The 22,081-nt window shown below is 55.9% G+C and overlaps 1 protein-coding gene across 8 annotated transcripts in view; it reads left to right on the plus strand.

Moving 5' to 3' along the window:
- Positions 1 to 20,448, plus strand: part of TLE3 (TLE family member 3, transcriptional corepressor) — a 49,181-nt gene extending 28,733 nt beyond the window's left edge. For 2 of the 8 annotated variants that reach the window (XM_043919766.1, XM_043919762.1), the window contains exons 7-20: positions 3,663 to 3,867; positions 5,418 to 5,434; positions 9,293 to 9,412; positions 10,270 to 10,320; positions 10,942 to 11,094; positions 11,487 to 11,628; positions 12,190 to 12,389; positions 12,978 to 13,054; positions 13,821 to 14,070; positions 14,474 to 14,721; positions 15,277 to 15,424; positions 16,269 to 16,419; positions 17,369 to 17,445; positions 18,457 to 20,448. In XM_043919766.1, coding sequence (XP_043775701.1) covers positions 3,663 to 3,867; positions 5,418 to 5,434; positions 9,293 to 9,412; positions 10,270 to 10,320; positions 10,942 to 11,094; positions 11,487 to 11,628; positions 12,190 to 12,389; positions 12,978 to 13,054; positions 13,821 to 14,070; positions 14,474 to 14,721; positions 15,277 to 15,424; positions 16,269 to 16,419; positions 17,369 to 17,445; positions 18,457 to 18,564 — 1,947 coding nt within the window. In that variant the 3' untranslated portion in view covers positions 18,565 to 20,448. The remainder of the gene's footprint in view (positions 1 to 3,662; positions 3,868 to 5,417; positions 5,435 to 9,292; positions 9,413 to 10,269; positions 10,321 to 10,941; positions 11,095 to 11,486; positions 11,629 to 12,189; positions 12,390 to 12,977; positions 13,055 to 13,820; positions 14,071 to 14,473; positions 14,722 to 15,276; positions 15,425 to 16,268; positions 16,420 to 17,368; positions 17,446 to 18,456) is intronic. The other 6 variants (XM_043919768.1, XM_043919764.1, XM_043919767.1 and 3 more) reach the window with 3 other exon arrangements.
- The last annotated feature ends 1,633 nt before the right edge of the window (positions 20,449 to 22,081 follow it).

The raw sequence follows: 22,081 nt of genomic DNA on the forward strand, positions 1-22,081 counted from the left end.
GTAGCTTGTCACAAATTGCAGAGTGTGCTGAAGCCAGTCCTGAGGTTCTCGCAGTCCCTCCGCAATGCTGATGAGCTGGGTTCGGTTGACAGGGGGACGGATGGTGCAGAAAGGGTACCTTAGAATGAATGCATCCATTTCTCTCAGCTGGGGGCCATGGTAGAGAAAAGTCAGGCTGGGTTTCAGTCCTGGGTCTGGTCTCTTTGGCTTAGCAGAGTCATTTCATCCCCCTGAGCCTGTCCCTGTCTCTGAAATGGAGTAACAGCATTGTTGTAAGCCCCCCGAGCTGTAGCAGAGCACGGAGGCATGATTCCGCCTGGAGCTGGGGGGCCACTTGTGTGGGCAGGAAGTAGAAGGACCAGGCAGAGGTCAGGGCTGCCCTCCTCTCCCCTGGAGGCGAGACGTCTCCGTCTTATACAGCTAGGACATCCTCAGTGGGTCTCGGCCCTGGAAAGGCTTAAGACCACTTCACTGGGTTTAACCCAAATCATGAGCCTGAGAAGCGAAGCATTAAATGAGGTAGCAGAGGCATGAAGCATGATGTGCACAGTCCAGTTACACAGACTTGGCCAGCAAGGGCCTCCCCGTCCGCTTCCCCTGTGAGTGAGTGGTCATATGTTCGTGAGCCCAGGACCTGGGCACTTGGCACCCATGAGGAGGACAGGGACACACGTCTGCCCGCAGAACGTGTTCTCTTGACAGGCTGCTGTTCTGGCATGAACTGTGAAAGGCGAGAGGCGGGGCGCTCACCAGGGGCCTTGCCCGCTATTTGGGGGTTTGAGGGGGATTGTTGACTTCCTTTCACTTCGTGGACAGAGAGATCCTGGTCTTGGAGGGGACAGTGGAAGCTGGAGACGGGCTGCTGCAGAGTTGAGCCCAGCACCTTCTCGGGTGGGGGACTCGATCCCATTTCTCCCCAGTTGAAAACCCTGTCACCTTCCCACTCGGATGTCGCTGTGTTTCCTCCCCTCGTCCTCTGAGGTCGGATAAGTGTCATGGGGACAGGAATGCAGCCTGAGGATGGCTGTGCCCTGCCTGCGACACGGGGATGGAGAGACAGGTGGAACACTGCCAGCTGCCCCGCTGCCGAGAAGGTTTTTTTTTCTCACTCTCTGTCAAAACCAGGATGCTTGTCAGCAGACCCTTGACCCGACAAGCCCTGGCATCTGTCCTCGCCCTGAGAGAGAAGCCTGGGAGGTCGGCTGTCTGTCCTTGCATCCTGGAGCCTGCTGGATTGCTCCTGACCATGCCTTCCATCCATCCAGAGCAGACCTCGGGGAAATTTCTGGCTGTGCAGAGGGTCCTGCTCTTGTGCTTGAAGATGAGAAGTACATGGAAGCTGCCTTTCCTCTGTTGCAAAGAAGACACACCTGCTTCATGGGCCACTGCAGAAAACCACCCTCTCCCTCTTAGAGGCTAAACAACTTTGAAAGCCAGTGTCTTCCGTACAGCCACTGCAATTGCAATTATAGACTGTGTTCCAAGTTTCTGGTGCTGGTTCACTGGTTCACCTTTCAGGAAGCAGGATGCCCCACTGATGTTCCTCGTCCCAACTAACTGTTCCAGCTGCATCTCCATGGGCCTTGCCTCTGGGAGGTGGATGGCTTTAGGATAGACACCTCCACTTTGTTTCTGCCTGGAGTCTCAGGGCAGATCTGAGGGTCAGGCTGCAACCCGGACCAGTGCCCACCAGCAGCTTCCATAAACTTCCCACCAAGAGACATCCCAGGTCTTGAGCGATGGCTGTGGTCCCAGCCTTTTCCCGCTAAACTGAAAAAGGAGCCCTGCAGGGCTAGGAGTGTAGTACCTCAGTTTCCTCATTTGCAAAGTGGGGATCATTAATTTGGGGGTGCATGAGGTTGGCAGTTCGCAGTTTAGTTGAGGAAGAGCAGGTCTCTTAACGTGTTCTCTGTGCTCAGACTTCAGTCGTGTCCAACTCTTTGCTATCCCATGAGCTGTAGCCCACCAGGCTTCTCTGTCCAGGGGGTTCTCCTGGTGAGAATACTGGAGTGGGGTGCCATTTCCTCCACCAGGGGATCTTCCTAACCCAGGAACTGAACCCAAGTCTCCTGTGTCTCCTGCATTGCAGGCAGATTCTTTACTTGATAAGCCATTTGGGAAGCTCTTAATCCCTGATCTCAAATACACGTGTTGCCTCTTGGAGCCGCGTGTCCATCCAGAACGGTGGGCCTTCACTCTATTTTGTTGTCTGTCAGCAGTGGCCAGAGAGCCACGGTTCACATTGACAGGTGAGCTTGTCAGGGTTTCGCTGTCTGTCACCCCCATAAACTCTTCGTGCTCTGGGGCAGGGGGTCTCCTTAGGAACATTCTTTGGATGATGTTGGTAGTTGACCCTATTCCAGCCCCTAAGTACCAGTTCGCCGTCTTTAAAGTGGGCACAATCCTTCTGCCATGTAGTTGAAAGGGTCAGAGATAATATTTGGAAAGGGCCCAGGCATTCATTCAGGCATTCAGTAAATTTCCATTCCCTCCCCTCGTGCTTGTTGAGAGAAAGACGTGTGTTTAACCCTAGGCCCCAGTCATTCCTAAGAAATGTTTCAATCTCTATGAAATATTTGGTCATGGTATAGTCAGCAGCATGGTGCCCATGGTTCTTGACATAGTCTTAAGATTGATAAAGGGTGTTTTGTTTTGGCTGCTGGGGGAGAACAAGGGGACGAGGGGAAAAGAAGACTCTGAGACCAGTGCTTGAGTGAGGTGTTTGGGACGTCCCCGGAGCAGAATCCTTGCTTAGGGATTATTGTCCTTGCTATTGATGGTAGTCGTCGTGGTACGTGCTCAGTCATGCCTGACCCTGGGGCCCCATGGACTATAGCCCTCCAGGCTCCTCTGTCCATGGGATTTTCCGGGCAAGAATTTGGTGTGGGTTGCCTTTTCCTTCTCCATCTATTGATGATAACTGAATTAATACATGTCTAGATTTGGGGAAAGTAGGGGAGAAGGGGGCCCATGGAAAGCCCTCTGGTAAACGTTCGCTATTGTTGAGAGATCACTTAGTGACCTGAGGTCACCCAGCTAGTAAGTGCCAGGGCTGGGGTTTGAATCCAGATCTGTCTTAATTCCAAAGCCCCCCTCTTGTTACCCTGTGTCTGCTCTCCTGTTTAGTGACGTGGGTTCTCATTCCTCTGGCCCCAAACTCTTCTTGATCCCAGGGCTCTTCTGCTGTGTGCTGCTCTTGCTCTGTAAGGCAGGCGTGGAATTCCTCAGAATTAGGGAGTCTTCCCCAGGGTCGGGGTTAAGGGTGGGAGACGCTGGCTGCTGACGTTTGCAGGCATGTGAGCATGAGCAAAACTGTGACCGCTGGGAGCTTAAAAGTGGATCGCCCTCCACAGAGAGGGAGCCCTGATGACTGTGGTTTTTAAATGCATGCTTTATTTATCTTGGGCTGGGAATCATACATTGAGAAATTCTGTCCTGGTTGGGGAGGAGGTGGTGTTTGCCATCATAAATCTTGTGTCTAAATTGCAGTCCATTAACAGACTTCCTCCAGCATGACAGCATGTGGCCTGAGCTGGGGATGAAGCTTTGGGGTGGGGTAGGGGGGCGGTGCGCGTTCCCCTGCTGCCTCCTGGAGGAGCGAGAGGGCCCGGGCCTTGGCCGCCCTCCTGGCTCGGCCGTGCTCACCACCCACTTCATTGCAGCAACAGCAGCTCCAGGCGCAGCACCTCTCCCATGCCACACACGGCCCCCCGGTCCAGCTGCCACCCCACCCGTCAGGCCTCCAGCCTCCAGGGATCCCCCCAGTGACGGGGAGCAGCTCAGGGCTGCTGGCGCTTGGCGCGCTGGGCAGCCAGGCCCACCTGTCAGTGAAGGACGAGAAGAACCACCATGAGCTGGACCACAGAGGTGCGACCCGGGGCCGGGGCGCGGCTGGGGTGTGGGCAGAGGCTCTAGAGGCCCTGCTGTGGGCAGACACAGCGAATGCTATCACCCTAGGACCAGGAGTTAGCACGCCTTGGAGCCATCCATCAGTGAAGTTCCTGGTGTGTGGAAACCAGAGCCCCATCCCCCAGGCCCACCCCCCCAATCCCTGAAGTGTACCCACTCTTCTCTGCCCTGGAAGACATCTGGTCCTTTCATCCTGGAGTACCTTCTCATCTTCCTAGCTACATCCTGCCCACTCTCCAAGGGTCAGCCCCAGTCCCATTCTTTCAGGCGGCCCTCCTGGCCAAGCTGAGGGTTTTTTCAAATTCCCAGAGGAGTTTAAGAGTCGGAGTCCCAAGACCTCTGTTGCCATCATCATTTATCCTTCCCTGGAAAACGTCTTATCCTCACAGAGATCATTAGCCCTCTGAGGACTAAGGCCAAGTTCCCAGGTGTTTAACCCATAGAGGGTCCTTGGAAAAGGTACCCAGTTGACTCTCAAGTAAAGACTTGTTAGGGGGCTATACACTACATAGAGACGGTGCTGGTGCTGCTGCAAGGAGAAGATTAGGAAGATGGGGAATAAGAACACCCCCCCCACCCTTCACTCAGCCCTTCCCACAAGGAAGCTTAGGGCATCAGGACGGCTTAGTTTTATCGGGATGGGAAAGGGCCTGGCTTCCTAGCAGACCCTTTGCAAATAGGACCACTTTGTGTGGTCTGCCCTCAGATGTTTTTTTCTAGCTTTATTGATATGCAATTGACGCGTAACATTATGTTTAAGGTGTACCATGTGATGGTTTGATTTACGCTTAGATATTTACTGGGGCACATGCCAATGCCTTATGGGCACCGGGGCCTTGGAGTGTCACCATCCTGCCCAGGCCGGGACTGGGGAGAGTGGTAGCAGGTCCTGGGAACTGAGACTAAGATTTTTGTCTCTGCCTTAGGATGATCCTCCCGGCAGAGGAAGAGGGCCTCTCCGCAGCAGACAGGAAGATCAGGGAGCTAGTGCTTGACTGGGCAGATAATCAGAGGCCTCTGCTTCCAGGGGCTTCTTGGCAAAGAAAGAGAAGGGTGATAATTAATAAAAACACCATACCAAAAAACCATTCCCATAATTAATTTAAAAAAAAACAATAATGTTCTCAACTCTCAGATCCTATAGATATTTTACATAGCACGATACTTCCTAAGCTTGTGGCTTTAAAAACTGCTGACCAGTAATCTTGGCACCTTTCTCAGCATGGCAGGGAGTGCTAGGCCAGAGAGCCCCCTGCAGCCCCACCCAGGCCTGGTGGCCCGGCAAAGCGATGGAATTGGGGCGGTTAATTTCCAAACTGAGAGACGTCACCTAATGGCCCTGCCTTGGCTGACCCGGGGTGACTCAGAGAGCCAGGCCACTGCCCATTTTAAAACCCGTGAGCTAGCAAAGCGTAAAGCCAGCTGGACGAGACTGACCTTGCTTTCTTTTTGTTTCTCTGTGTTGTGGGACCCGACCCTCCTCCTTTCCTGGCCTTCTGTCCCCGAAGAGAGAGAATCCAGTGCGGTAAGTGCTGGCACTCTGGGGCCTGTTGGGTGCGTTTGGGGTGCTGGGAAGAGGGGGTACCCTGTGTGGGCTCCTGGGAGGGGCAGGTATTGTCATGAAATAAGAGCTGTCGTCACCTGTTGATTGACCTTCACTTGGGCAAGCTTTTATCTCTCCAGGCTTTAGGGCCATCATTTGTCAAATGAAGATTTGGGCTAAGTGAGTTGTAACTAACCCCCTTTTCATATAAGAGGTGATTACTGGAGAGGTCAGCCGGCCAGCCCTGAGTCCTCCAAGGCGGGTTGTGGAGTCACGGGGCTGACCCCAGAGCTCGGGACCCTGGTGTCCCTCTCTCATTTGGGGCCAGAATGCCTCCCTGTCCCCCAGGTTGGCTGTCTCCTATATGATCCTGTATCCTCTTCCTTTCCTCCCAACACCTGAGGTTTCTCCCTGTTGCAGGCTTTAACTTGGTTTAAGAAGTGCTAGCAAGCGAGCATTAAGGCCAGGCTGCCTGCGTGTCTGCCAGCTCTGAGATTTGCCGTAAATCTTTCTGATCACACTGAGGCTCAGAGGTTCTGTTTCAAGTGAATAAGCCTTCTGAATAAGCGCAGTGGAGTCTGGATAAAAAAAATCCTCCAGCGATTAGCAAAGCTATTTTATTCCTCATCGCTGTCCTTGTATCTGGGGCCATCTAATCTGTTAGGATGGCTTTGGTTATTACCTCGTGTTAAGTAGGACTTGGAAGGTCAGGCAGTTAACTAACCATCTAAACAGCAGCTTCCTCGGGTGGCTTCTCCATCTCGACCCACGTCCCCTCCCCAGCCCTCCACTGGGCTGACTCTAAACCTCCCATCAGCCGCAGTGCTCACGTGTGTCCCCTCTCCGCTCGCCCCGTGTGCTCAGAAATCCAGGCCATTTGGGCCCAGGAATGGCTAGGTGCATAAGAAAGGAACAGCTGAGGCTGCAAATCCATTTTGATTGCTTTCGTGTTGATCCCAGGAGGTGGCCTTTTTGGAGAGGTAGTTTGCCTAGACAGGAAGAGGGCTGGGCTGGACACCTCACGGCCCAGCCTGGTCCCGGCTTCATGGGACATTGGGTAGCCGTCTTGGCCTCTCCTGGCCTCAGTTTCTCCATCTGTAATATGGGAATATTCCTACTCAGCCAGCCTCTCTGCTTAGTTAGGAAGACCCCACTTAGCACAGGACCCAGGATCTTAGCACAGGATCCAGCACCCAGCTTACCTGCTTACCATGGACTTGCCACAGAGAGCAGTGGCTGCCCAGTCCCTTCACTGCCTTCACACGTCCTCATCATCTCTCTTGGCCTTGGCTTTGCGCCCTCTCTGTGAATGCTTTCTGCTAAAGAATCCCACGAGGAGCCCACAAGATCTGGGCTCTTCACAGTGCTCGCCGACGTTGAAACTCAGGGCAGAGGGGCCCCTGGAGAGTTCGATGGAAATGAATGGGGTCGCCGTCCTTGGCCGGGAGGGCTGTGGGCTGGTCACCCGGGGGGGCAGGCGGTAGGGGCTTACACGTGTACGCGCAGCCGTGGTGTCGGGCGGAGCGGGGGGAGTGGAAACGAACGTAAGCCCTTTGGAAACCAGGTTGTCAACAGATGAGGAGGCCCTGGCAGGAAAGACAGGGCCATGTCAGAGTGGGAGGGGGGCCGACTGGCCGGGCTGGAAGCTGTCCCAGAGGGGTTAGTCTGGAGTCCAATTAGAGGTAGCTTCATTCATATTTCCTTGCCTAGCCGAAGCAATAAAAAATACTTAGTTTTTTGGCCGCCTGCCAGCCAGAGGCGGGCTGGATCGATGCCGCTAAACGCCTGACATGACTCTCCTCCGGTAGCAGCGAGGGTTTGCAGCTGACTGCAGAAGAAAGAACCCGCTGTTCTCCAAGCCGCGGCCTGGGTCGTGGGGAGAAACAGGAGCGGCCTCACGCCCCCTCTCCTCGCTCCCCACGCGAGAGCAGAGGGGCTGGGAGCGTTTTCTGCTTAGCACGGGGTGGCTGCCGTCGGAGGAAATGAAATGAAATGACGGTGATTTTTCTGCCGGCGCTCGCCGCGGCTAATTGAATTGCGGCTGTGCGCACACCGCTGCCGCGCCTGCCCAGCTGCGGGGAAGGTTGAAGCTGCACTTCCATTATAACCTCCATATTTTCTTCAAGGCTTGATAACTCTGCCATTTTAATTTGCTTCAGGCAGAAGCTTGGCAGGGAAGGGCTGCCCAGAAACCGGCTTAGGGGAGGAAATGAAGTTCTGCGGCTCCTTCCCGCACCGCTTCCCCCAGAACACCAGCCCCTGCCTCTGGGGGAAGTGCGGAGACTTTCCGTCTGCCTCTGGAGGGCCTCCTCCTCATCCCTGCAGGTCCCCATGTAGGCTTGTCACACACCCCGGGCATGGGGATGAGGGTGGACTGGACTTTGCTCCCTGCCCTGCCCCAGCTGAGTGGTCAGCTGCTGGAGAGGCAGGGACTGCATCTTGTTCATTCGTCCACACCTGCATGCATCCCCAGGCCTGATCCAGGGCAGGTACCCAGAAGAGGGTGCTGAGTGATGCGGGGGAAGGTGTGGTGCAGTCTCTTGTTGTGTTATTCTTGTTTAGTCACTCAGTCATGTCCCACTCTTTTGCGACCCCATGGACTACAGCTGCCTGGTTCCTCCCCTTCATGGGATTCTCCAGGCAAGAATACTGGAATGGTTTGCCATTCCCTTCTCCAGGGATCTTTCTGACCCAGGGGTTGAACCTGTGTCTCCTGCATTAGCAGGTGGATTCTTTACCACTGAGCCACCAGTGTAGTCTCTTAGGAAGGAACAAACCTCAGTGGTCCCCTAGAGGGGGTTGTGGTCTCTTTCACTTGGCATAGAGGTTTGCTGGCAGGTACCCCTGCCCATCGCACCTCCCTGCCTGCTCCCTGCCCGGTGTTGGAGGCCACGTGATGCCTGTCGTCCCTAGTCACCCATCGCACCACCAGCTGGAGTCCTTCTCTGAGAGAAGCTCTCAACTTCCAAGGCCACTCCATCCTCAGACCCATTGGCGGGTGTTTCTCCTGCCTTACCTTGTTAGCCCACCTTCCCTCTTCCCAGGCCTTAAATTTCAAACTCTTCTCATCCTCACTTGCTTTGTAGTTGAAGGGAGAGCTCCTGAGTCCTTTCCAGGCATAAAAACCTTGGGTTTTCTTCAAGTTGCCTCCCGCTGGGGGACCCTGGGCACGTTTCCCATCGTCTCGGGGCCTGGATTTGGCCATTGTCACAGAGGGGAGGGGAATTCTACCTGCCTTCTATGCCTTTTGCCATCTTCGGAGGGAGAGGCTTCATGACGTTGTGTTTTCTGCTTCATTGCAACCCTGGTGTTTCTCTATAGGTTGCGGGAGGCCACGCCATCACAGAAGGGCATTCACACAAAGTGCCCCATTGCGTACCTACACTGGGGAGGCCTGTTGGCGCCTGGCAGTTCCCCTGCCTGTCAGGTTTAGCAGATGAAGTATTCTGCATAGCCCCAGTTTGTCAGCTCAGATCCGTCTTCAAGACTCCGTACAAATTCAGCTATCCATTCCTTGAGGCCAGATGGGTGGAAGAGGAGATAGGTGCAACCCCCACCTTCATGAAGCATACAGGCTCATAGGCCAGAGGCCAACGGCTCGTGCCAGGTTAATTATCTAACAGCAGCGGCGTTGCTACAAAAGAGAATTGTCATGCTCTCAGGGCCTCTCCTAGAGGAACCAAATCTGGGGAGTTGGGAAGGCGTCCCTCCCTGGTGAGGCTCTGATGGAGCCAAGACCCGCAGGACACACGACACCTCAGTTGACCTTCTGGGTCACCCCACTTAGCTATATTGATGCATGAATGAGATGTTCACGCTAAGTCTCCCCCTTGCTTCCAGAATAACTCAGTGTCGCCCTCGGAAAGCCTGCGAGCTAGTGAGAAGCACCGGGGATCTGCAGACTACAGCATGGAAGCCAAGAAGCGGAAAGCAGAGGAGAAGGACAGTTTGAGCCGATACGTATGTCTGGGGGCTCCGCGGGGGTTTGTGTGGGGTTGGCCGGACTGAAGGAAGAGCCCTCCCCCGCCCCAGGACCTGGTCCATGTGGGGGTGGAGAGGTGGCCCACGGGGGAGGGCAGGTGGCCTGGGCATGGGAAGCCTGCACAGATCCATGCGCTCTGAGCATGTGGGCCACAGCCAGAGAGTGAGCAGAGAGGTCTCCCTGGGCTCTGTGGGGTCTGGGGAGAGTTAGGGGCCCCTTCCTAGATGGGCCAGCAACCCCGTTCCACCATCACGGCCCCCCAGAATCTGTGGTCTGCTCTAGGGGCCCTCTCTCATACTTTAACCCTGCAGGTGGTCATGGTTTCTGCGTGTGCCAGGCTGGGCAGAGGGCAGGGGGCAATGCGGTGTGGGAGCCAGTGCCTTTGGGCCCAGCCCTTCTTGTCCAGCCACTTGGCTGCTCTGGGGCTTTGGGCATACCACTCAGCCAAAACCTTAGCTGCGTTTCTGGGAGACGAGGCTAATCACCCCTCCCACACTGTGATGGACATGAGGGAATGAGACCAGCGCACTTAGAAATGATGGCGGATGTCAGGCCAGCTGGAGAGAGGTGTCTGGCTCCAGAGGGACAAGTTAAAGGGAGCTTAGAAATATAATGGGGCAGGTGTGGGTGAGGCTGCCAGTGGCTGTGGGAGCCGAATGACCCCGGGGCCAGGAGGCTGCACCAGCAAAGAGGAGGCCGCCACTGGTGGGGCTGAGTGGGGACAGTGTGGACTTTGGGGTTTGGCTGAAGTTCAGCTCCTGGCTGGTGGAAATGGGATGGTTTGGGCTCCGTCTGGGGTGGGTGTGGTCTCTCATTGGCTTCTCTCTCCATGCAGGACAGTGATGGGGACAAGAGTGATGATCTGGTGGTGGACGTTTCCAATGAGGTGAGGGCAGTTCCCGGTCGCAGGGTGGCTCTTTGTGTGGGGAGTTGGAGGTGGTTCCTGTCCCGGGTGGGAGCTGTTGTGTCTCGGCTATTGCAGCATTATCGGCAGCCCCAGCCGGGTTTGAGGCCTTTGGATGGGGGGCATCAGGTTGGTCAGGAGGAGGAAGACAGGGCTTGGCTGCTTGGTGGCTGGGGAGTCGTTCACATCGCTGGGTTACTAGGATGGGTCTCCAGAGAGAGAGAGAGAGAGAGAGAGAGAGAGACCTCTGAAGATCCCAGTGGAGGGCCGGCTCCCCTGGTCCTCTAGGTCAGCTCTATTCTCCCCACCATCCCTGGGGTCTGGGGGTGGTGAGCCCCATGGGTCAGCCTCAGCTGGGAATGAGGAGCTAGAAAGGATCTACACGAAGTCAAGAGGGCCAGCTGCCCAGCATGCAGTCCTGAACTCATGTTCAATCTTGAGCAGGTTCTACGTACCCACCCACTCTGTCCTCTGTCCCCCCGTCTCTGGGATGAGAAGGGGGTCAGATTAGGTCGTTAAGAGCCAGTTGCCTCCACGTGGGACCAGAGAAGACTCAGGCTCGTCATAGCTCTTAGCACATCTCTGCCTTACTTGTGTCCTTAGGACCCTGCGACACCCCGTGTCAGCCCGGCACACTCCCCTCCTGAAAATGGGCTGGACAAGGCCCGTGGCCTGAAGAAGGACGCCCCCACCAGCCCCGCCTCGGTGGCCTCCTCCAGCAGCACGCCCTCCTCCAAGACCAAAGACCTTGGTCATGTATGTGGGGTCTGCCCCTGGCACCGCAGACACTAGGAGAGGGCTGGGGAGGGTTGGGGCAGAGGGAAAAAGTTCTGGGAAAAGGGCTGGACCTGGAGTGCTGCTGATTAGAAGGTGAAGGGGTGGAGCAGAAAGCACATGGATTGGGCTTGGCCTGGGTTCACGTCCTGCCTATATCACTCACAGGCTGAACCCTGTGCTTACTGTTTCTGAGCCTCAGTTGCTGCATCTGTAAAATGGGAGCAATGAGCACAGTCCCTGCCAAACAAGATTGGGCAAGAATGGAGGGGCTGTGTGGCAGAAGATTTGAGAACTAGGCCTCATGTGGTGCCCAGCTCTTGGAGAAAGGAATCTTCATAGCTTCCCTTGGTCTCTGTGTTTCCCCCTTGCAGAATGACAAATCCTCCACCCCTGGACTCAAGTCCAACACGCCAACCCCGCGGAATGATGCCCCAACTCCTGGCACCAGCACGACCCCGGGGCTCCGGTCGATGCCAGGCAAACCTCCAGGCATGGACCCGATAGGTATAATGGGTAGGCACAATGGGGCTGAGCTGACTGTGCTTGAGGGGAGGGCTTGTGCGGGCCGGGGCTGGAGCTGCACAGATGGGCCAGGGCACCAGGCAGGGAGTCAGAGTCAGGGCTGTCCCAGGGCCTGTCTCTGCGGGACTTGGTCAGGTTTGACACCGAGGTGAAGGCCTGCTGCTTCAACACTCACGTCAGGGCTTACTGGGGCCACTGTTGAAATCAGCGTGTGGAAGGAGCTTCAGACAGCTCGGGACACCATCAGTGTCTGTCTGCCTTTATTGTTAGTTCTGTGAGATTCTGAAAAATGCTCTTCTCTGGGACTCTGAGTCCTGCTCTATAAAAAAAGGCGGGCACATCTCTCACCTCAGACTTTCTTGGATGTGAATATGGGGATCTCTGGTAGGTGAGCTCAGCCCAGCAGGACTGCCTGGAGTGGATAGCTTGAGAACACAGGAAAGATTGCTTCTGGGCCAGAGGCAGCCTGGTGGCCTGGGCTTTTGCTGGATGAAAGGGGTGGGACCCTCTCCCCTTGGCGGTACATGCCAGCTTACGTCCGCCTCCTTGCAGCCTCGGCCCTGCGCACACCCATCTCCATCACCAGCTCCTACGCCGCGCCCTTTGCCATGATGAGCCACCACGAGATGAACGGCTCCCTCACCAGCCCCAGCGCCTACGCAGGCCTCCACAACATCCCGCCCCAGATGAGCGCGGCTGCGGCCGCCGCCGCTGCTGCCTATGGCCGATCGCCAATGGTGAGCTTTGGAGCTGTACGTAGACCTTTTGGCTCCTTTTTGTGGGGGGCGGGGGGGGGGGCTGGGAAAGGAGTTGGAGGGGAGTTGGAGTGGGTCAGAGAGACCCTTCCTATGTGCAGAGGGTGCCCTCTGGGTCCAGTGACCAGGCAGCTGCCTTGGGGGAGAGTGTTCATGAGGAACCAGAGGAGAACACTCTTGGGGGTCACAGACCTGGTTCCCACCCCCCGCCCTTTTGTCACCATGGGACCCCAACCAACAGAGCCTCCCTGGGCTGCCCCTCTCCATCTGGGAAGTGGGCTTTCACCCGTCTTTCCGGGCTCTCTGGGGTGGGAAATCCCACGGTGATTTCACAAGGCAGGGGCTTGGCCCGTGGGGCTGCCCGTGTGTTATACCAAGGTGTGTCTGCTGTTACTGAGAGGGCCCGGGCCTTGTTGTCGCTGGAACAGGGGGCTCTGCTCTGCTCACCATCTCGGGCTCTGAAGAGGCCGTGTGGTGCTGGTGGGACAGGACGTGGCGGGGGAGGAAGCTGGGGCTGGGGCGTTGTATAGTGGGGGACGGAGAGCGGCACCCCTCACTAAGGGCTGGCCTTGTCTTGCCTTACAGGTTGGCTTTGACCCTCACCCCCCCATGCGGGCCACAGGCCTGCCCTCAAGCCTCGCCTCCATTCCTGGTGGAAAACCGTAAGCCTTGACTACTTATTTTCTGCTTGTTGGGGAGGGCAGAGAGCACACCACCCACCCACCCATCCCCTGCCCTGATGGACCTCCCCTGGGGAAACGTGTCTGCCCTTCTAGGGGTACCCCTGAGCCAGGTTGCAATCCCATTGATGGCTGCCTGGATGCACTCCTGATTGCCCCCAGGCTCCCTCTGAAAGAGGAAGGGGAGGGGGTTTGGGGTTGAGGTTGTGATCCCTGGGCTCTGAGAAGGGAGGAACGTTTCACATCCGGATTCCATGGATCCTCCCTGCCCTGGGGTTCCTGTGGGTTCTAGCCGAGGTGGCACTCGTGTGACCTGGAACAGCAGGCGGGCCACACTGGCTCACCCCAGCTCTCATGTGTACCCTGTGATTCATTTAGGGTTGGGGGAGCAAACAGATTTTCTTCCCTAGTACTACTGGCTCCTAGAGGAGGGGTGGCATTCAAGCTGGGGCCTTTCCGGGGTCAGAGTGCTAGGGATTGTATAGATGGTGGGAAAGGGTATTCCAAGGCAATGAGGGGTCAGTGGCCTGGTTTGGAGCGAGGATCTATAAGCAGGGGCAGAAGTCAAGGCAGGACTATGAAGCTGTCTGTGCCCTGGTGGAGCCAGGTCAAGGAGGTTGGGGTTACCATGTTTCCTAAGATCAGGGCAGGGGACACCTGGAGGCAGGCAGGCCAGGTAGGGGATAGGGCCAGTCAGGAAACTGTTAGAGGACTGGAGATGGCAGAAACGTGGTTCTCCCTCTTTCAGAGCCTACTCTTTCCATGTGAGCGCCGATGGGCAGATGCAGCCTGTGCCCTTCCCCCACGACGCCCTGGCAGGCCCTGGCATCCCCAGGCACGCCCGGCAGATCAACACACTCAGCCACGGGGAGGTGGTGTGTGCGGTGACCATCAGCAACCCCACGCGCCACGTCTACACAGGAGGCAAGGGCTGCGTGAAGATCTGGGACATCAGCCAGCCAGGGAGCAAGAGCCCCATCTCCCAGCTGGACTGCCTGGTGAGGATCCCGGGGCTGCGGGCATCCCTTCTAGCTATTATAGGAGAGCGGGCATCCCTTCTAGCTGTTATAGAAGAGCGGGGCAGCTGGGGCCTGGGGCGGTACCCCATTGACCTGGCCAGGGGCAGCCCTGTATCGACTGGGAGACTTTGGGCAACCTGGCAAACCTCTCTGAGCCCTGCTTTCATTGTCTGTAAGGGGAGATGATGCTGGTCTCCAGGGGTTTGTGAAGAAATGAAAGTTTAAAAAGTCACAAGTGAGCAGTGGGGTCGGCCTGGTGGCCGCGAATAAGGGCAAAAAGTGAGCAGACGTGGCGAGGGTGCTCGGTGTTGCTGGACGGGACTCTCGCAGTTCCCCGGGAGGAGGGGTGGGTGGTGCTGAACGCTGCCCCCTCCCCCTTCAGAACAGGGACAACTACATCCGCTCCTGTAAGCTGCTCCCCGACGGGCGCACGCTCATCGTGGGCGGCGAGGCCAGCACGCTCACCATCTGGGACCTGGCCTCCCCCACGCCACGCATCAAGGCTGAGTTGACGTCCTCGGCTCCGGCCTGCTACGCCCTGGCCATCAGCCCTGATGCCAAGGTCTGCTTCTCCTGCTGTAGTGACGGCAACATCGCCGTGTGGGACCTGCACAACCAGACCCTGGTCAGGTGAGGCACAGGAGGGAGCGGGGGTCCTCATCCTGGGGAGGCCGTGCTGGCCGTGTCTGGCATCGTGGCTGTGACTGGCCTGTCTGAGGTGCTGGGGTGTGGACAGGATGGCACAGGCAAGGGCACCCAGGTGAAATGATGGCTTGTGCCAGGTGCCTAGCACAGGCAGACGAGGGAGGGCTCTGTGGATCAGGAGCTTGCACAAAGCTCTGGGGAGAGGGGGCCTGGAGCAGACCTGGTAGGGCAGAACTCTCAGATAAGTTGAGACTCGGAGAAACGTGGGGAGAAGAAGAGGCGTCCAGCCCGGAATGGAGGAGCTTAAGTGTGGGGCCTCAGGAGCAAAGCTGCTGGGTCTGAGTCCTGCCTTCCTGTGAGCTCATGCAAGTACCGGCCCTGGCCGAGATGCTCGAGTGGAGTGGGAGAGAGGCCCTGGGGGACCGTGGACCACAGTTTACTATTCTTCTGGGACAGAGTTGGCATCTCCCTGGGACAGCTGTCAACATAGCAGTCAGTGCTTCCCTGGGGCTTACCCTCACCCCTGCCTGGCCTTCCTAGGCAGTTCCAGGGCCACACGGACGGGGCCAGCTGCATAGACATCTCCCATGATGGCACCAAGCTGTGGACGGGAGGCCTGGACAACACCGTGCGCTCGTGGGACCTGCGGGAGGGCCGGCAGCTGCAGCAGCATGACTTCACCTCCCAGGTGTGCGCCTGAGACCCCGCCTCCCCATCCACTGGAGCAGCGTGGGGCCTTCCCTCCCTGGGTCTCAGGGGCTGGTTCAGGGGAACAAGGGGTCCTCACACGTAATCACTGCAAATGGACCTGAGACCAACCTGAGTCATCTGGGAAGGCTTCCTGGAGGAAGTGGCCATGAAATAGAATCCACAAGGCTTTGGAGTTGGTCGCACTTGCCCCTGCTGCTCAGACTTGACTCCCAGCTCCTCTGCCATCGAGCATTTGGCCTCAGTTTTCTCATTCACGGGATGGGAATAGTCATAGCTACCTCATGGGTCTGGTGTGAGCACCTGAAATGGTCCCTCTGAAAGCCTTGGCTATAAGCCTGGGTATAGAAAGCATTCTATAAATCCTAGGTACTATCTTTTGTTATTGTATTATTTGTGTTAATGTTTTAATCTTGCATGTTTAATACATTAGTGTTTTATTTACTCATATCTTTCTTAAGGAAAGGTAAAAGTCACTGAGACTTAGAGAATAACTTTGAAAGTGAAATATCTGTGTCATCCCTGAGTTTGAATGCTGGCTCTGCTACTTTACTTTCTAGAGTCAGCAACCTCTCTGAGCCTCAGCTTCCTCACCTGGGAAGTTGATTGGGGATAAAACACTATTCCCTTGAGGGGGAGAGAGGGGGCCTTCGCATTGCACACGACAGGTGGGGAGGTGCCGGGGGAGGGAGTCAGTAAGACAGCCCACAGGGTTCCTGAGCAGGGCCGTGGAGGAGCACCCCTCCTCTCCGTCCTGGCCCCCCTTCAGCCGCCCCCACCGTGGTTTTGGAGAATGCCGATCTCTGTCCTCCCCTCCTGCGCAGATCTTCTCGCTGGGTTACTGCCCCACCGGGGAGTGGCTGGCCGTGGGCATGGAGAGCAGCAACGTGGAGGTGCTGCACCACACCAAGCCCGACAAGTACCAGCTGCACCTGCACGAGAGCTGCGTGCTGTCCCTCAAGTTCGCCTACTGCGGTGAGCCGGGGCGCGGGGGCCTGGGCAGCAGGGGCTGGGGGGCGCCTGGGGCGCGGGGGCCTGGGGCGCGGGGGCCTGGGAGCAGGAGCCTGGCCAGCCCTCCGTGCAGGGACGCAGCTCAGAGCTCAGACGAGGGCCGGAGCCCCCCTAAGTGAGCACGGTCTCAGCACCAGCCTCCTGACCCAGACCAGTACCCCCATCCCGCCCCGCATCTGAGGATGCAGATACTGCCTCAGGGTACCGGACGCCTGTGACGCCAGGCCGGAGCCAGACCTTGCTGGCCGGGGCAGAGGGGTAGTATGCCCAGCCCCGCGGGCAGTGCCTCCAGGCGGTTTGGACCGTGGGCTTCGGTGGCCACAGCTCTGGACTGGAGTTTGTGCCGGCCCACTGACTAGCTGTGTAGCTTAGGACGGTCCCAGCCTCTCTGAGCCCCAATAGGTCTTTATGGACCAAGGAATAGCAGGCACCCCCCAGGGCTTCGGGAGCCCTGGAGCTTTAACGCAGGCGAAGCTCTGGTGACATTCCTGCAGAGACCCACCGCCTTTGGCTGGATCTCCAGCCGCTTGGAGCTTCGCCATCCCCAGTACCTCCTGCCATCTTTCAGTAGTAGAATCGAGATGGGTCAGTTGAGCTTGGTGGCTTTAAAAAGAATTTTCTGGGGAAGTGTAATCCCTATGATTAACTGCAGATCCTGCCTTTCTCTGTCCCAGCCTGCCCACCCCTCCCCTTGATTGCAGAGAAAGGCAGTATCTGAGTGTCCGTGTGTCTGTGTGTGTGTGGCAGGGTAGTGGGGTGGGTGTCTTGATTACAAAACGCTTCTCACAAGGGAAGAGTCAGCCCAGCGCTGGTTAGTGGGTCACACTGCGTTTCCATGATGGCTGGCCATGTGTGGGGCGGGTCTTGCTTTAGAGGGCAGCCGCCCACAACCTGATGTTTCTTTTGCCTGCAGGCAAGTGGTTTGTGAGCACTGGGAAAGATAACCTTCTCAACGCCTGGAGGACTCCGTATGGAGCCAGCATATTCCAGGTACTACCCGCCCTCCAAGTGCCCCTCTTGATTCTGCTGAGAGTCCAGGCCTGGCCACGGTGATGGGGCAGGGATAGGGGATGCAGAGCAGGACTTGCCCTGACCCCCACCTGCTGGGGGTCCAAGACGGCTTCTCAGCAGCGCGGTTTTGGACTTGGGCACATCAGCGGGACCCATACTCTGCTGCTAGTGGCGTCTGACCGATTGGGGCGAGGGCTTTTAGCAGGGGCTCTTGTAGGATTTCTAGAGCAAGGAGGAATAAAAACATGCTCTTGGCTCTGGCCTGCACGCTGAGCCCTCACAGGAGGTGCACCAGGCATGTGAGCAAACTGGGAAGCTTTTTTTTTTTCTGAGCTGTGTCATCTGGTTTCAAGTAAGTTGAGGTATGGGGCCAGAGAAGGATCCAGAAGGAGGTGAGAGAGGGGGAAGAGGCTTTTTGTGAGTTTTCAAAACCTGGGACCTGATGCTGCACTCTCCCTCGCTCACTTGTATACACTCACACAGAGACACACACACAAAGTCATGCGTACATACACATAGTCACACGCACTTGCTCTCCGAGTCAGTAAGACACTCTTGATGCAGTCTGGAGATCTGGCATCTGGTGCATCACACATGTAACTTTCAACAGTCTCTGGTTACACTGGATGTTCAAAGTTTAGGTGCAAGTCCTTTTTTTTTTAGCTCACCAGACTGAGGGCCTGGCCCACTGATACCGGCTCCCAGCTCAGAAACGCTTCTTCCTGTTTGTAAACTCGGGATGCAAAGCTCACACTCAAGTGCTCTGTTTTGCTGCTCGGAGCTGACTGTAAAGATCACATCTGGCCCAGTTAATGAGCTTTTCCTTATGGGGAAGCAGGTAGAAGGGGCCCCTCTAATGGGAAGGGCTGTGTTTGAAGGCCTCGCAGCGTGCGCTCCAGGCTGGGCAGAGGGCGGGTGAATTCAGAGAGCACCGAGAGAGTGCTGAGTACCCAAAAAGTGAGTTTCTGTCCTTTCTCTCTCCTCTTGCAGTCTAAGGAATCCTCGTCGGTCTTGAGCTGTGACATTTCGGCGGATGACAAATATATTGTAACAGGCTCTGGTGACAAGAAGGCCACGGTTTATGAGGTCATCTACTAAGCAAGGACTGTGACGGGGCTGTCACGCTCTGGGAGACACAGACTCGGCTGTGCCAGGGAGACCCTGCAGACACGGAGAACGGGCAGCCAGTGGCCCAGCACCGCGCTCCGGCGGGCTGAGAGGGCGCGCCCGTCACGGCCGGGGCTCCTGGGCATGGACTCCTGTGTCTCACGGACTCCGATGGATTTCTCCCCTCCTCCTCCCGTCACGATGCTGGCAGAGGCTGCACATAGATTTATTTGGAGGCTCGTGGCTCTGGCTCTTCACATACACCCTCGTGAATCTCTCTCCTTCCCCTTTCTTTTGATGTGTCCCCCTGCCCCGCCTCGGGGACGCTGGAGCGTGGACCACACGTTTGTACCAGGGAGTGGGGGAGGGTTTCACGTCCCCGACTGTGCAGCGCACAAGGTTTGTGAAAAGTGTAAATAACAGACTCCTATCTCGGACTGGTCCGCGGGGGAGGAGGCCCCTTCCCACCGGCAACGCCAGCCGTGTATTTCGCCTGCTGTATTTGTAATCCACTCGTGGTGGTGGCTTTGTTTTTTGTTTTTTTTTTTAAACAGAAGTTCCCATCTGGGGAGGGGAGGCAGGGAGCGGGCAGAATGAAGAGGGAGTGGTAGAGGGAGAAGACGCCTGGGCTGAGGAGGCAGCCAGGTCAGCCATCAGGTACCCCCTGGGTGAGCGTGTCTCCATGTGGACCTGGGGATCGTCTTAAGGCATGTCAGGACCCAGCTCCAGACAGACTGACGGACAGGCAGAGCTTGAGATGGGTGCCCGTCCAGGCTGACGGCAGCAGAAACAACGGTGAATTTTTCTGTGGCCTCCCGAGTCCCACCTGCCTCTTACTTAGCCTCTTGGTCCCCCTCTCAGGCGTCTGAACCTGTCCGTCTGTCTGTCTCCCCCTCCCCACCCCCACCTCCATCTCTCTTTGGTGCACACTTGGTTGTCGTGATGAGAAATGGAAGTTCAAAGGCACTCTGTCTCCAGCCCTACTTAATCTTCGGACACAACCTGCCTGAAAAGGACACAAAGTTAGAGGAACGCATAGCAACTCAGCTCAGGGAGCTACCAGAGAAAAAAATAGCAACTGATGTGGGTGCTTTTTTTTTTTTTTTTTTTTAATTTGAATAAAAAGAATTAGAAGTGATGTCCTTTCATAAAATGCCTTCTCCCCACTTTCCTGCCTCTGACCCCTTACTGTCTCCTTAGAGGGAAAATGTGTATTTAACCTGCAGGACGGAGTCTAAGGGGTTCCTCTGGGGGTGCACCGTGCTGACTTCTCCTGGCTTCCTGTCTCTCTTAGGAGCCCAAACAGCTTACAGGTAGAATATCAGCTCCTGCAGGTGCCACTTTTTGGTACCAAAATGTTCTGAGGTATTAGGATTTTGTTTTTTGTTTTGTTTTTCCTTTGGTCTTTTTTTTTTTTTTCTTCTAAGGAAAAGCTAAAGGCTGTTACGAGTCCTGGTGGTGGGCTCTCCATGGATGTAGCATATGGAAGATAATTTTTATACTGCATTTTTATGGCTTATTTTATAATGTGTGATTCTGTCTGGTGAGAAGGGAGGGGGGTTCCCAGTGTACCCCTCTCCAATGCTCTTGCTCCCAGGTGAGCCCCTCCCCCTACCTGGCTCCGGAGGCCGAAGAGAAGGGCAAGGTGGGTGCCCTTACCTTTCTGAGGTTGGGGAGGGGTGTCCAGAGTCTGTCTCTCTTCCTGTCTCTCAGTCTCTCTCTGGGTCTCAGATGCTCAGCCACCACCTGTTGTTAAGGCTCTTGCCGCAAGGGAGGCGAGGGTAGAAGACAAGTTGATTCCTGAAGAAAAAAAGAAAATGAAAAGTCATTGTAATGACCTGTTTTTATATTTTTAAAAGTTACTATTTAAAGGTTGGTTTGATTGTTGTGTTTTAATTCTTCCTCCTCCCCCTGCCCCCCTCACCCAGTAGTTTTTCTCCATTCTCCCCCCCCCCCCACACCCCCAAGAAGAGGGGTGGGGTGCTGTCAGCCCACGTCCTGGGTGACTTCGCTTGTCATCCGTAAATGTGAGCACTGCTTTTTTAAAGCATTCCCATGCTGCCCCCGCTCCTAGAAAGTGATCATGCGGGACAGTTAAAAAGGCAGTGTTTGCATGACCCCAGTCATGCGCTGTCTCCCCAGTTTAAGGCGGGTCTCCTCAGGACAGTTCCCAGAGGTGAAGTCCACAGTTAACAACGGTGTCCTGTATAACTGCCACTGCCCAACTTTTTGGGGGAAAAAAATGAAATGTGATGAACTTGCGGAGAAATTGCAAAGTGTCTATGACCATCAGGACCCTGAAAACCACTACCGTCTTTTTTAAGCTTAACTTCAGATGCTGCGAGGCAACCCCACTTTGGAGGGGTTTACAGAAAGGATAGGAAATGGGGGCAATGCCCTCGGGGAGGCAGGACTGGCCTGGGGGCGGGGGGGGGGGGGATTCCCAGGTTCCTGGGCATCATGCAGCCATGAGCTAAATCTCCAGAATGTGGGACTAATGTGGTTTCCAACTCCTGCCAAAGTCACTGTAAATCAGCGCACAAAAACGATTGTCTGCCGTTACTTCATTCAAGAAAGGGGATTGAACATTTGAAAAAAGGAGTGACCATCCAGATAAAGCAGTCTTTATTCTAAGCCTCAAAAGGACAGCTGGACTGCACATACTGGGGTCACTTAGCTGGAGCTGGGCTTCCTGTCAGGCTTACAGAAGAGAAGCTTCCAGCATGTAGGAAGAAGGCCCATCTGGGGCTGTGTTCGGCTGACATCTCTGTCTTGTACTCGTGGCACAAACTTGAGTAAAGGAAAACCCCTTTGAACCACACTTTCCTTGCTTCTCAAAGTCTGATCCTCACCACAGAGGGCTAGAGGGACCAAATGGGGGAGACTTCGGCCAGAACATTCTCTGCGTGCCTGAGGGTTGCAGGTCCCCTTGGGTAGAAGGGAAGAATGTCTTGGAACGCTCCCCTCCACTTTTGGCTCCTGGGAGTAAAGGCCAATGTCAGGCCCATTGCTGAGAGGGGAAGACCATCTCAGAAAGGCTGTTGTACCAAGAGGTTATGGGCACGATTAAGCATGGGGAGATGACCAAGATTCAGTTCAGGCCAGTGGAGACCAAGGAAAGACACCTGACCTGTGAGAGTGCAGTTGGGAACACATCCTTCGCCTGGCTGCCTGTACTCGCTGGGACTGTCCTGACACAAGCTCACAAGCCTCTCCACCGTGAGCCTCTCACTGCGCATGCTTGTCTTTGCCTCGCTACCGCCTCCCAACCCACCACCGCTCCCCTCCCTCACTTTCCACTTTACAGGCTCTCAGCCCCAACTCAATCCTACTAAAGCCATATCCACCTCTCGCGACTCTGCTGGTGATTCCTCTGCACTTGAAGGTTTGGGAGGCCTCTTCAAATCTTTAGGGAGGGACCCAAATACTGTGTACAACCTGATTTCCATCTCTAATCCCCCAAGATTGCCCTTGCCTCCTCGTCAACAAAGTAGTAGAAAACCTTGAT

The sequence above is a fragment of the Cervus elaphus genome, chromosome 12, assembly GCF_910594005.1.
Source record: "Cervus elaphus chromosome 12, mCerEla1.1, whole genome shotgun sequence".
Lineage (NCBI taxonomy): Eukaryota > Metazoa > Chordata > Mammalia > Artiodactyla > Cervidae > Cervus > Cervus elaphus.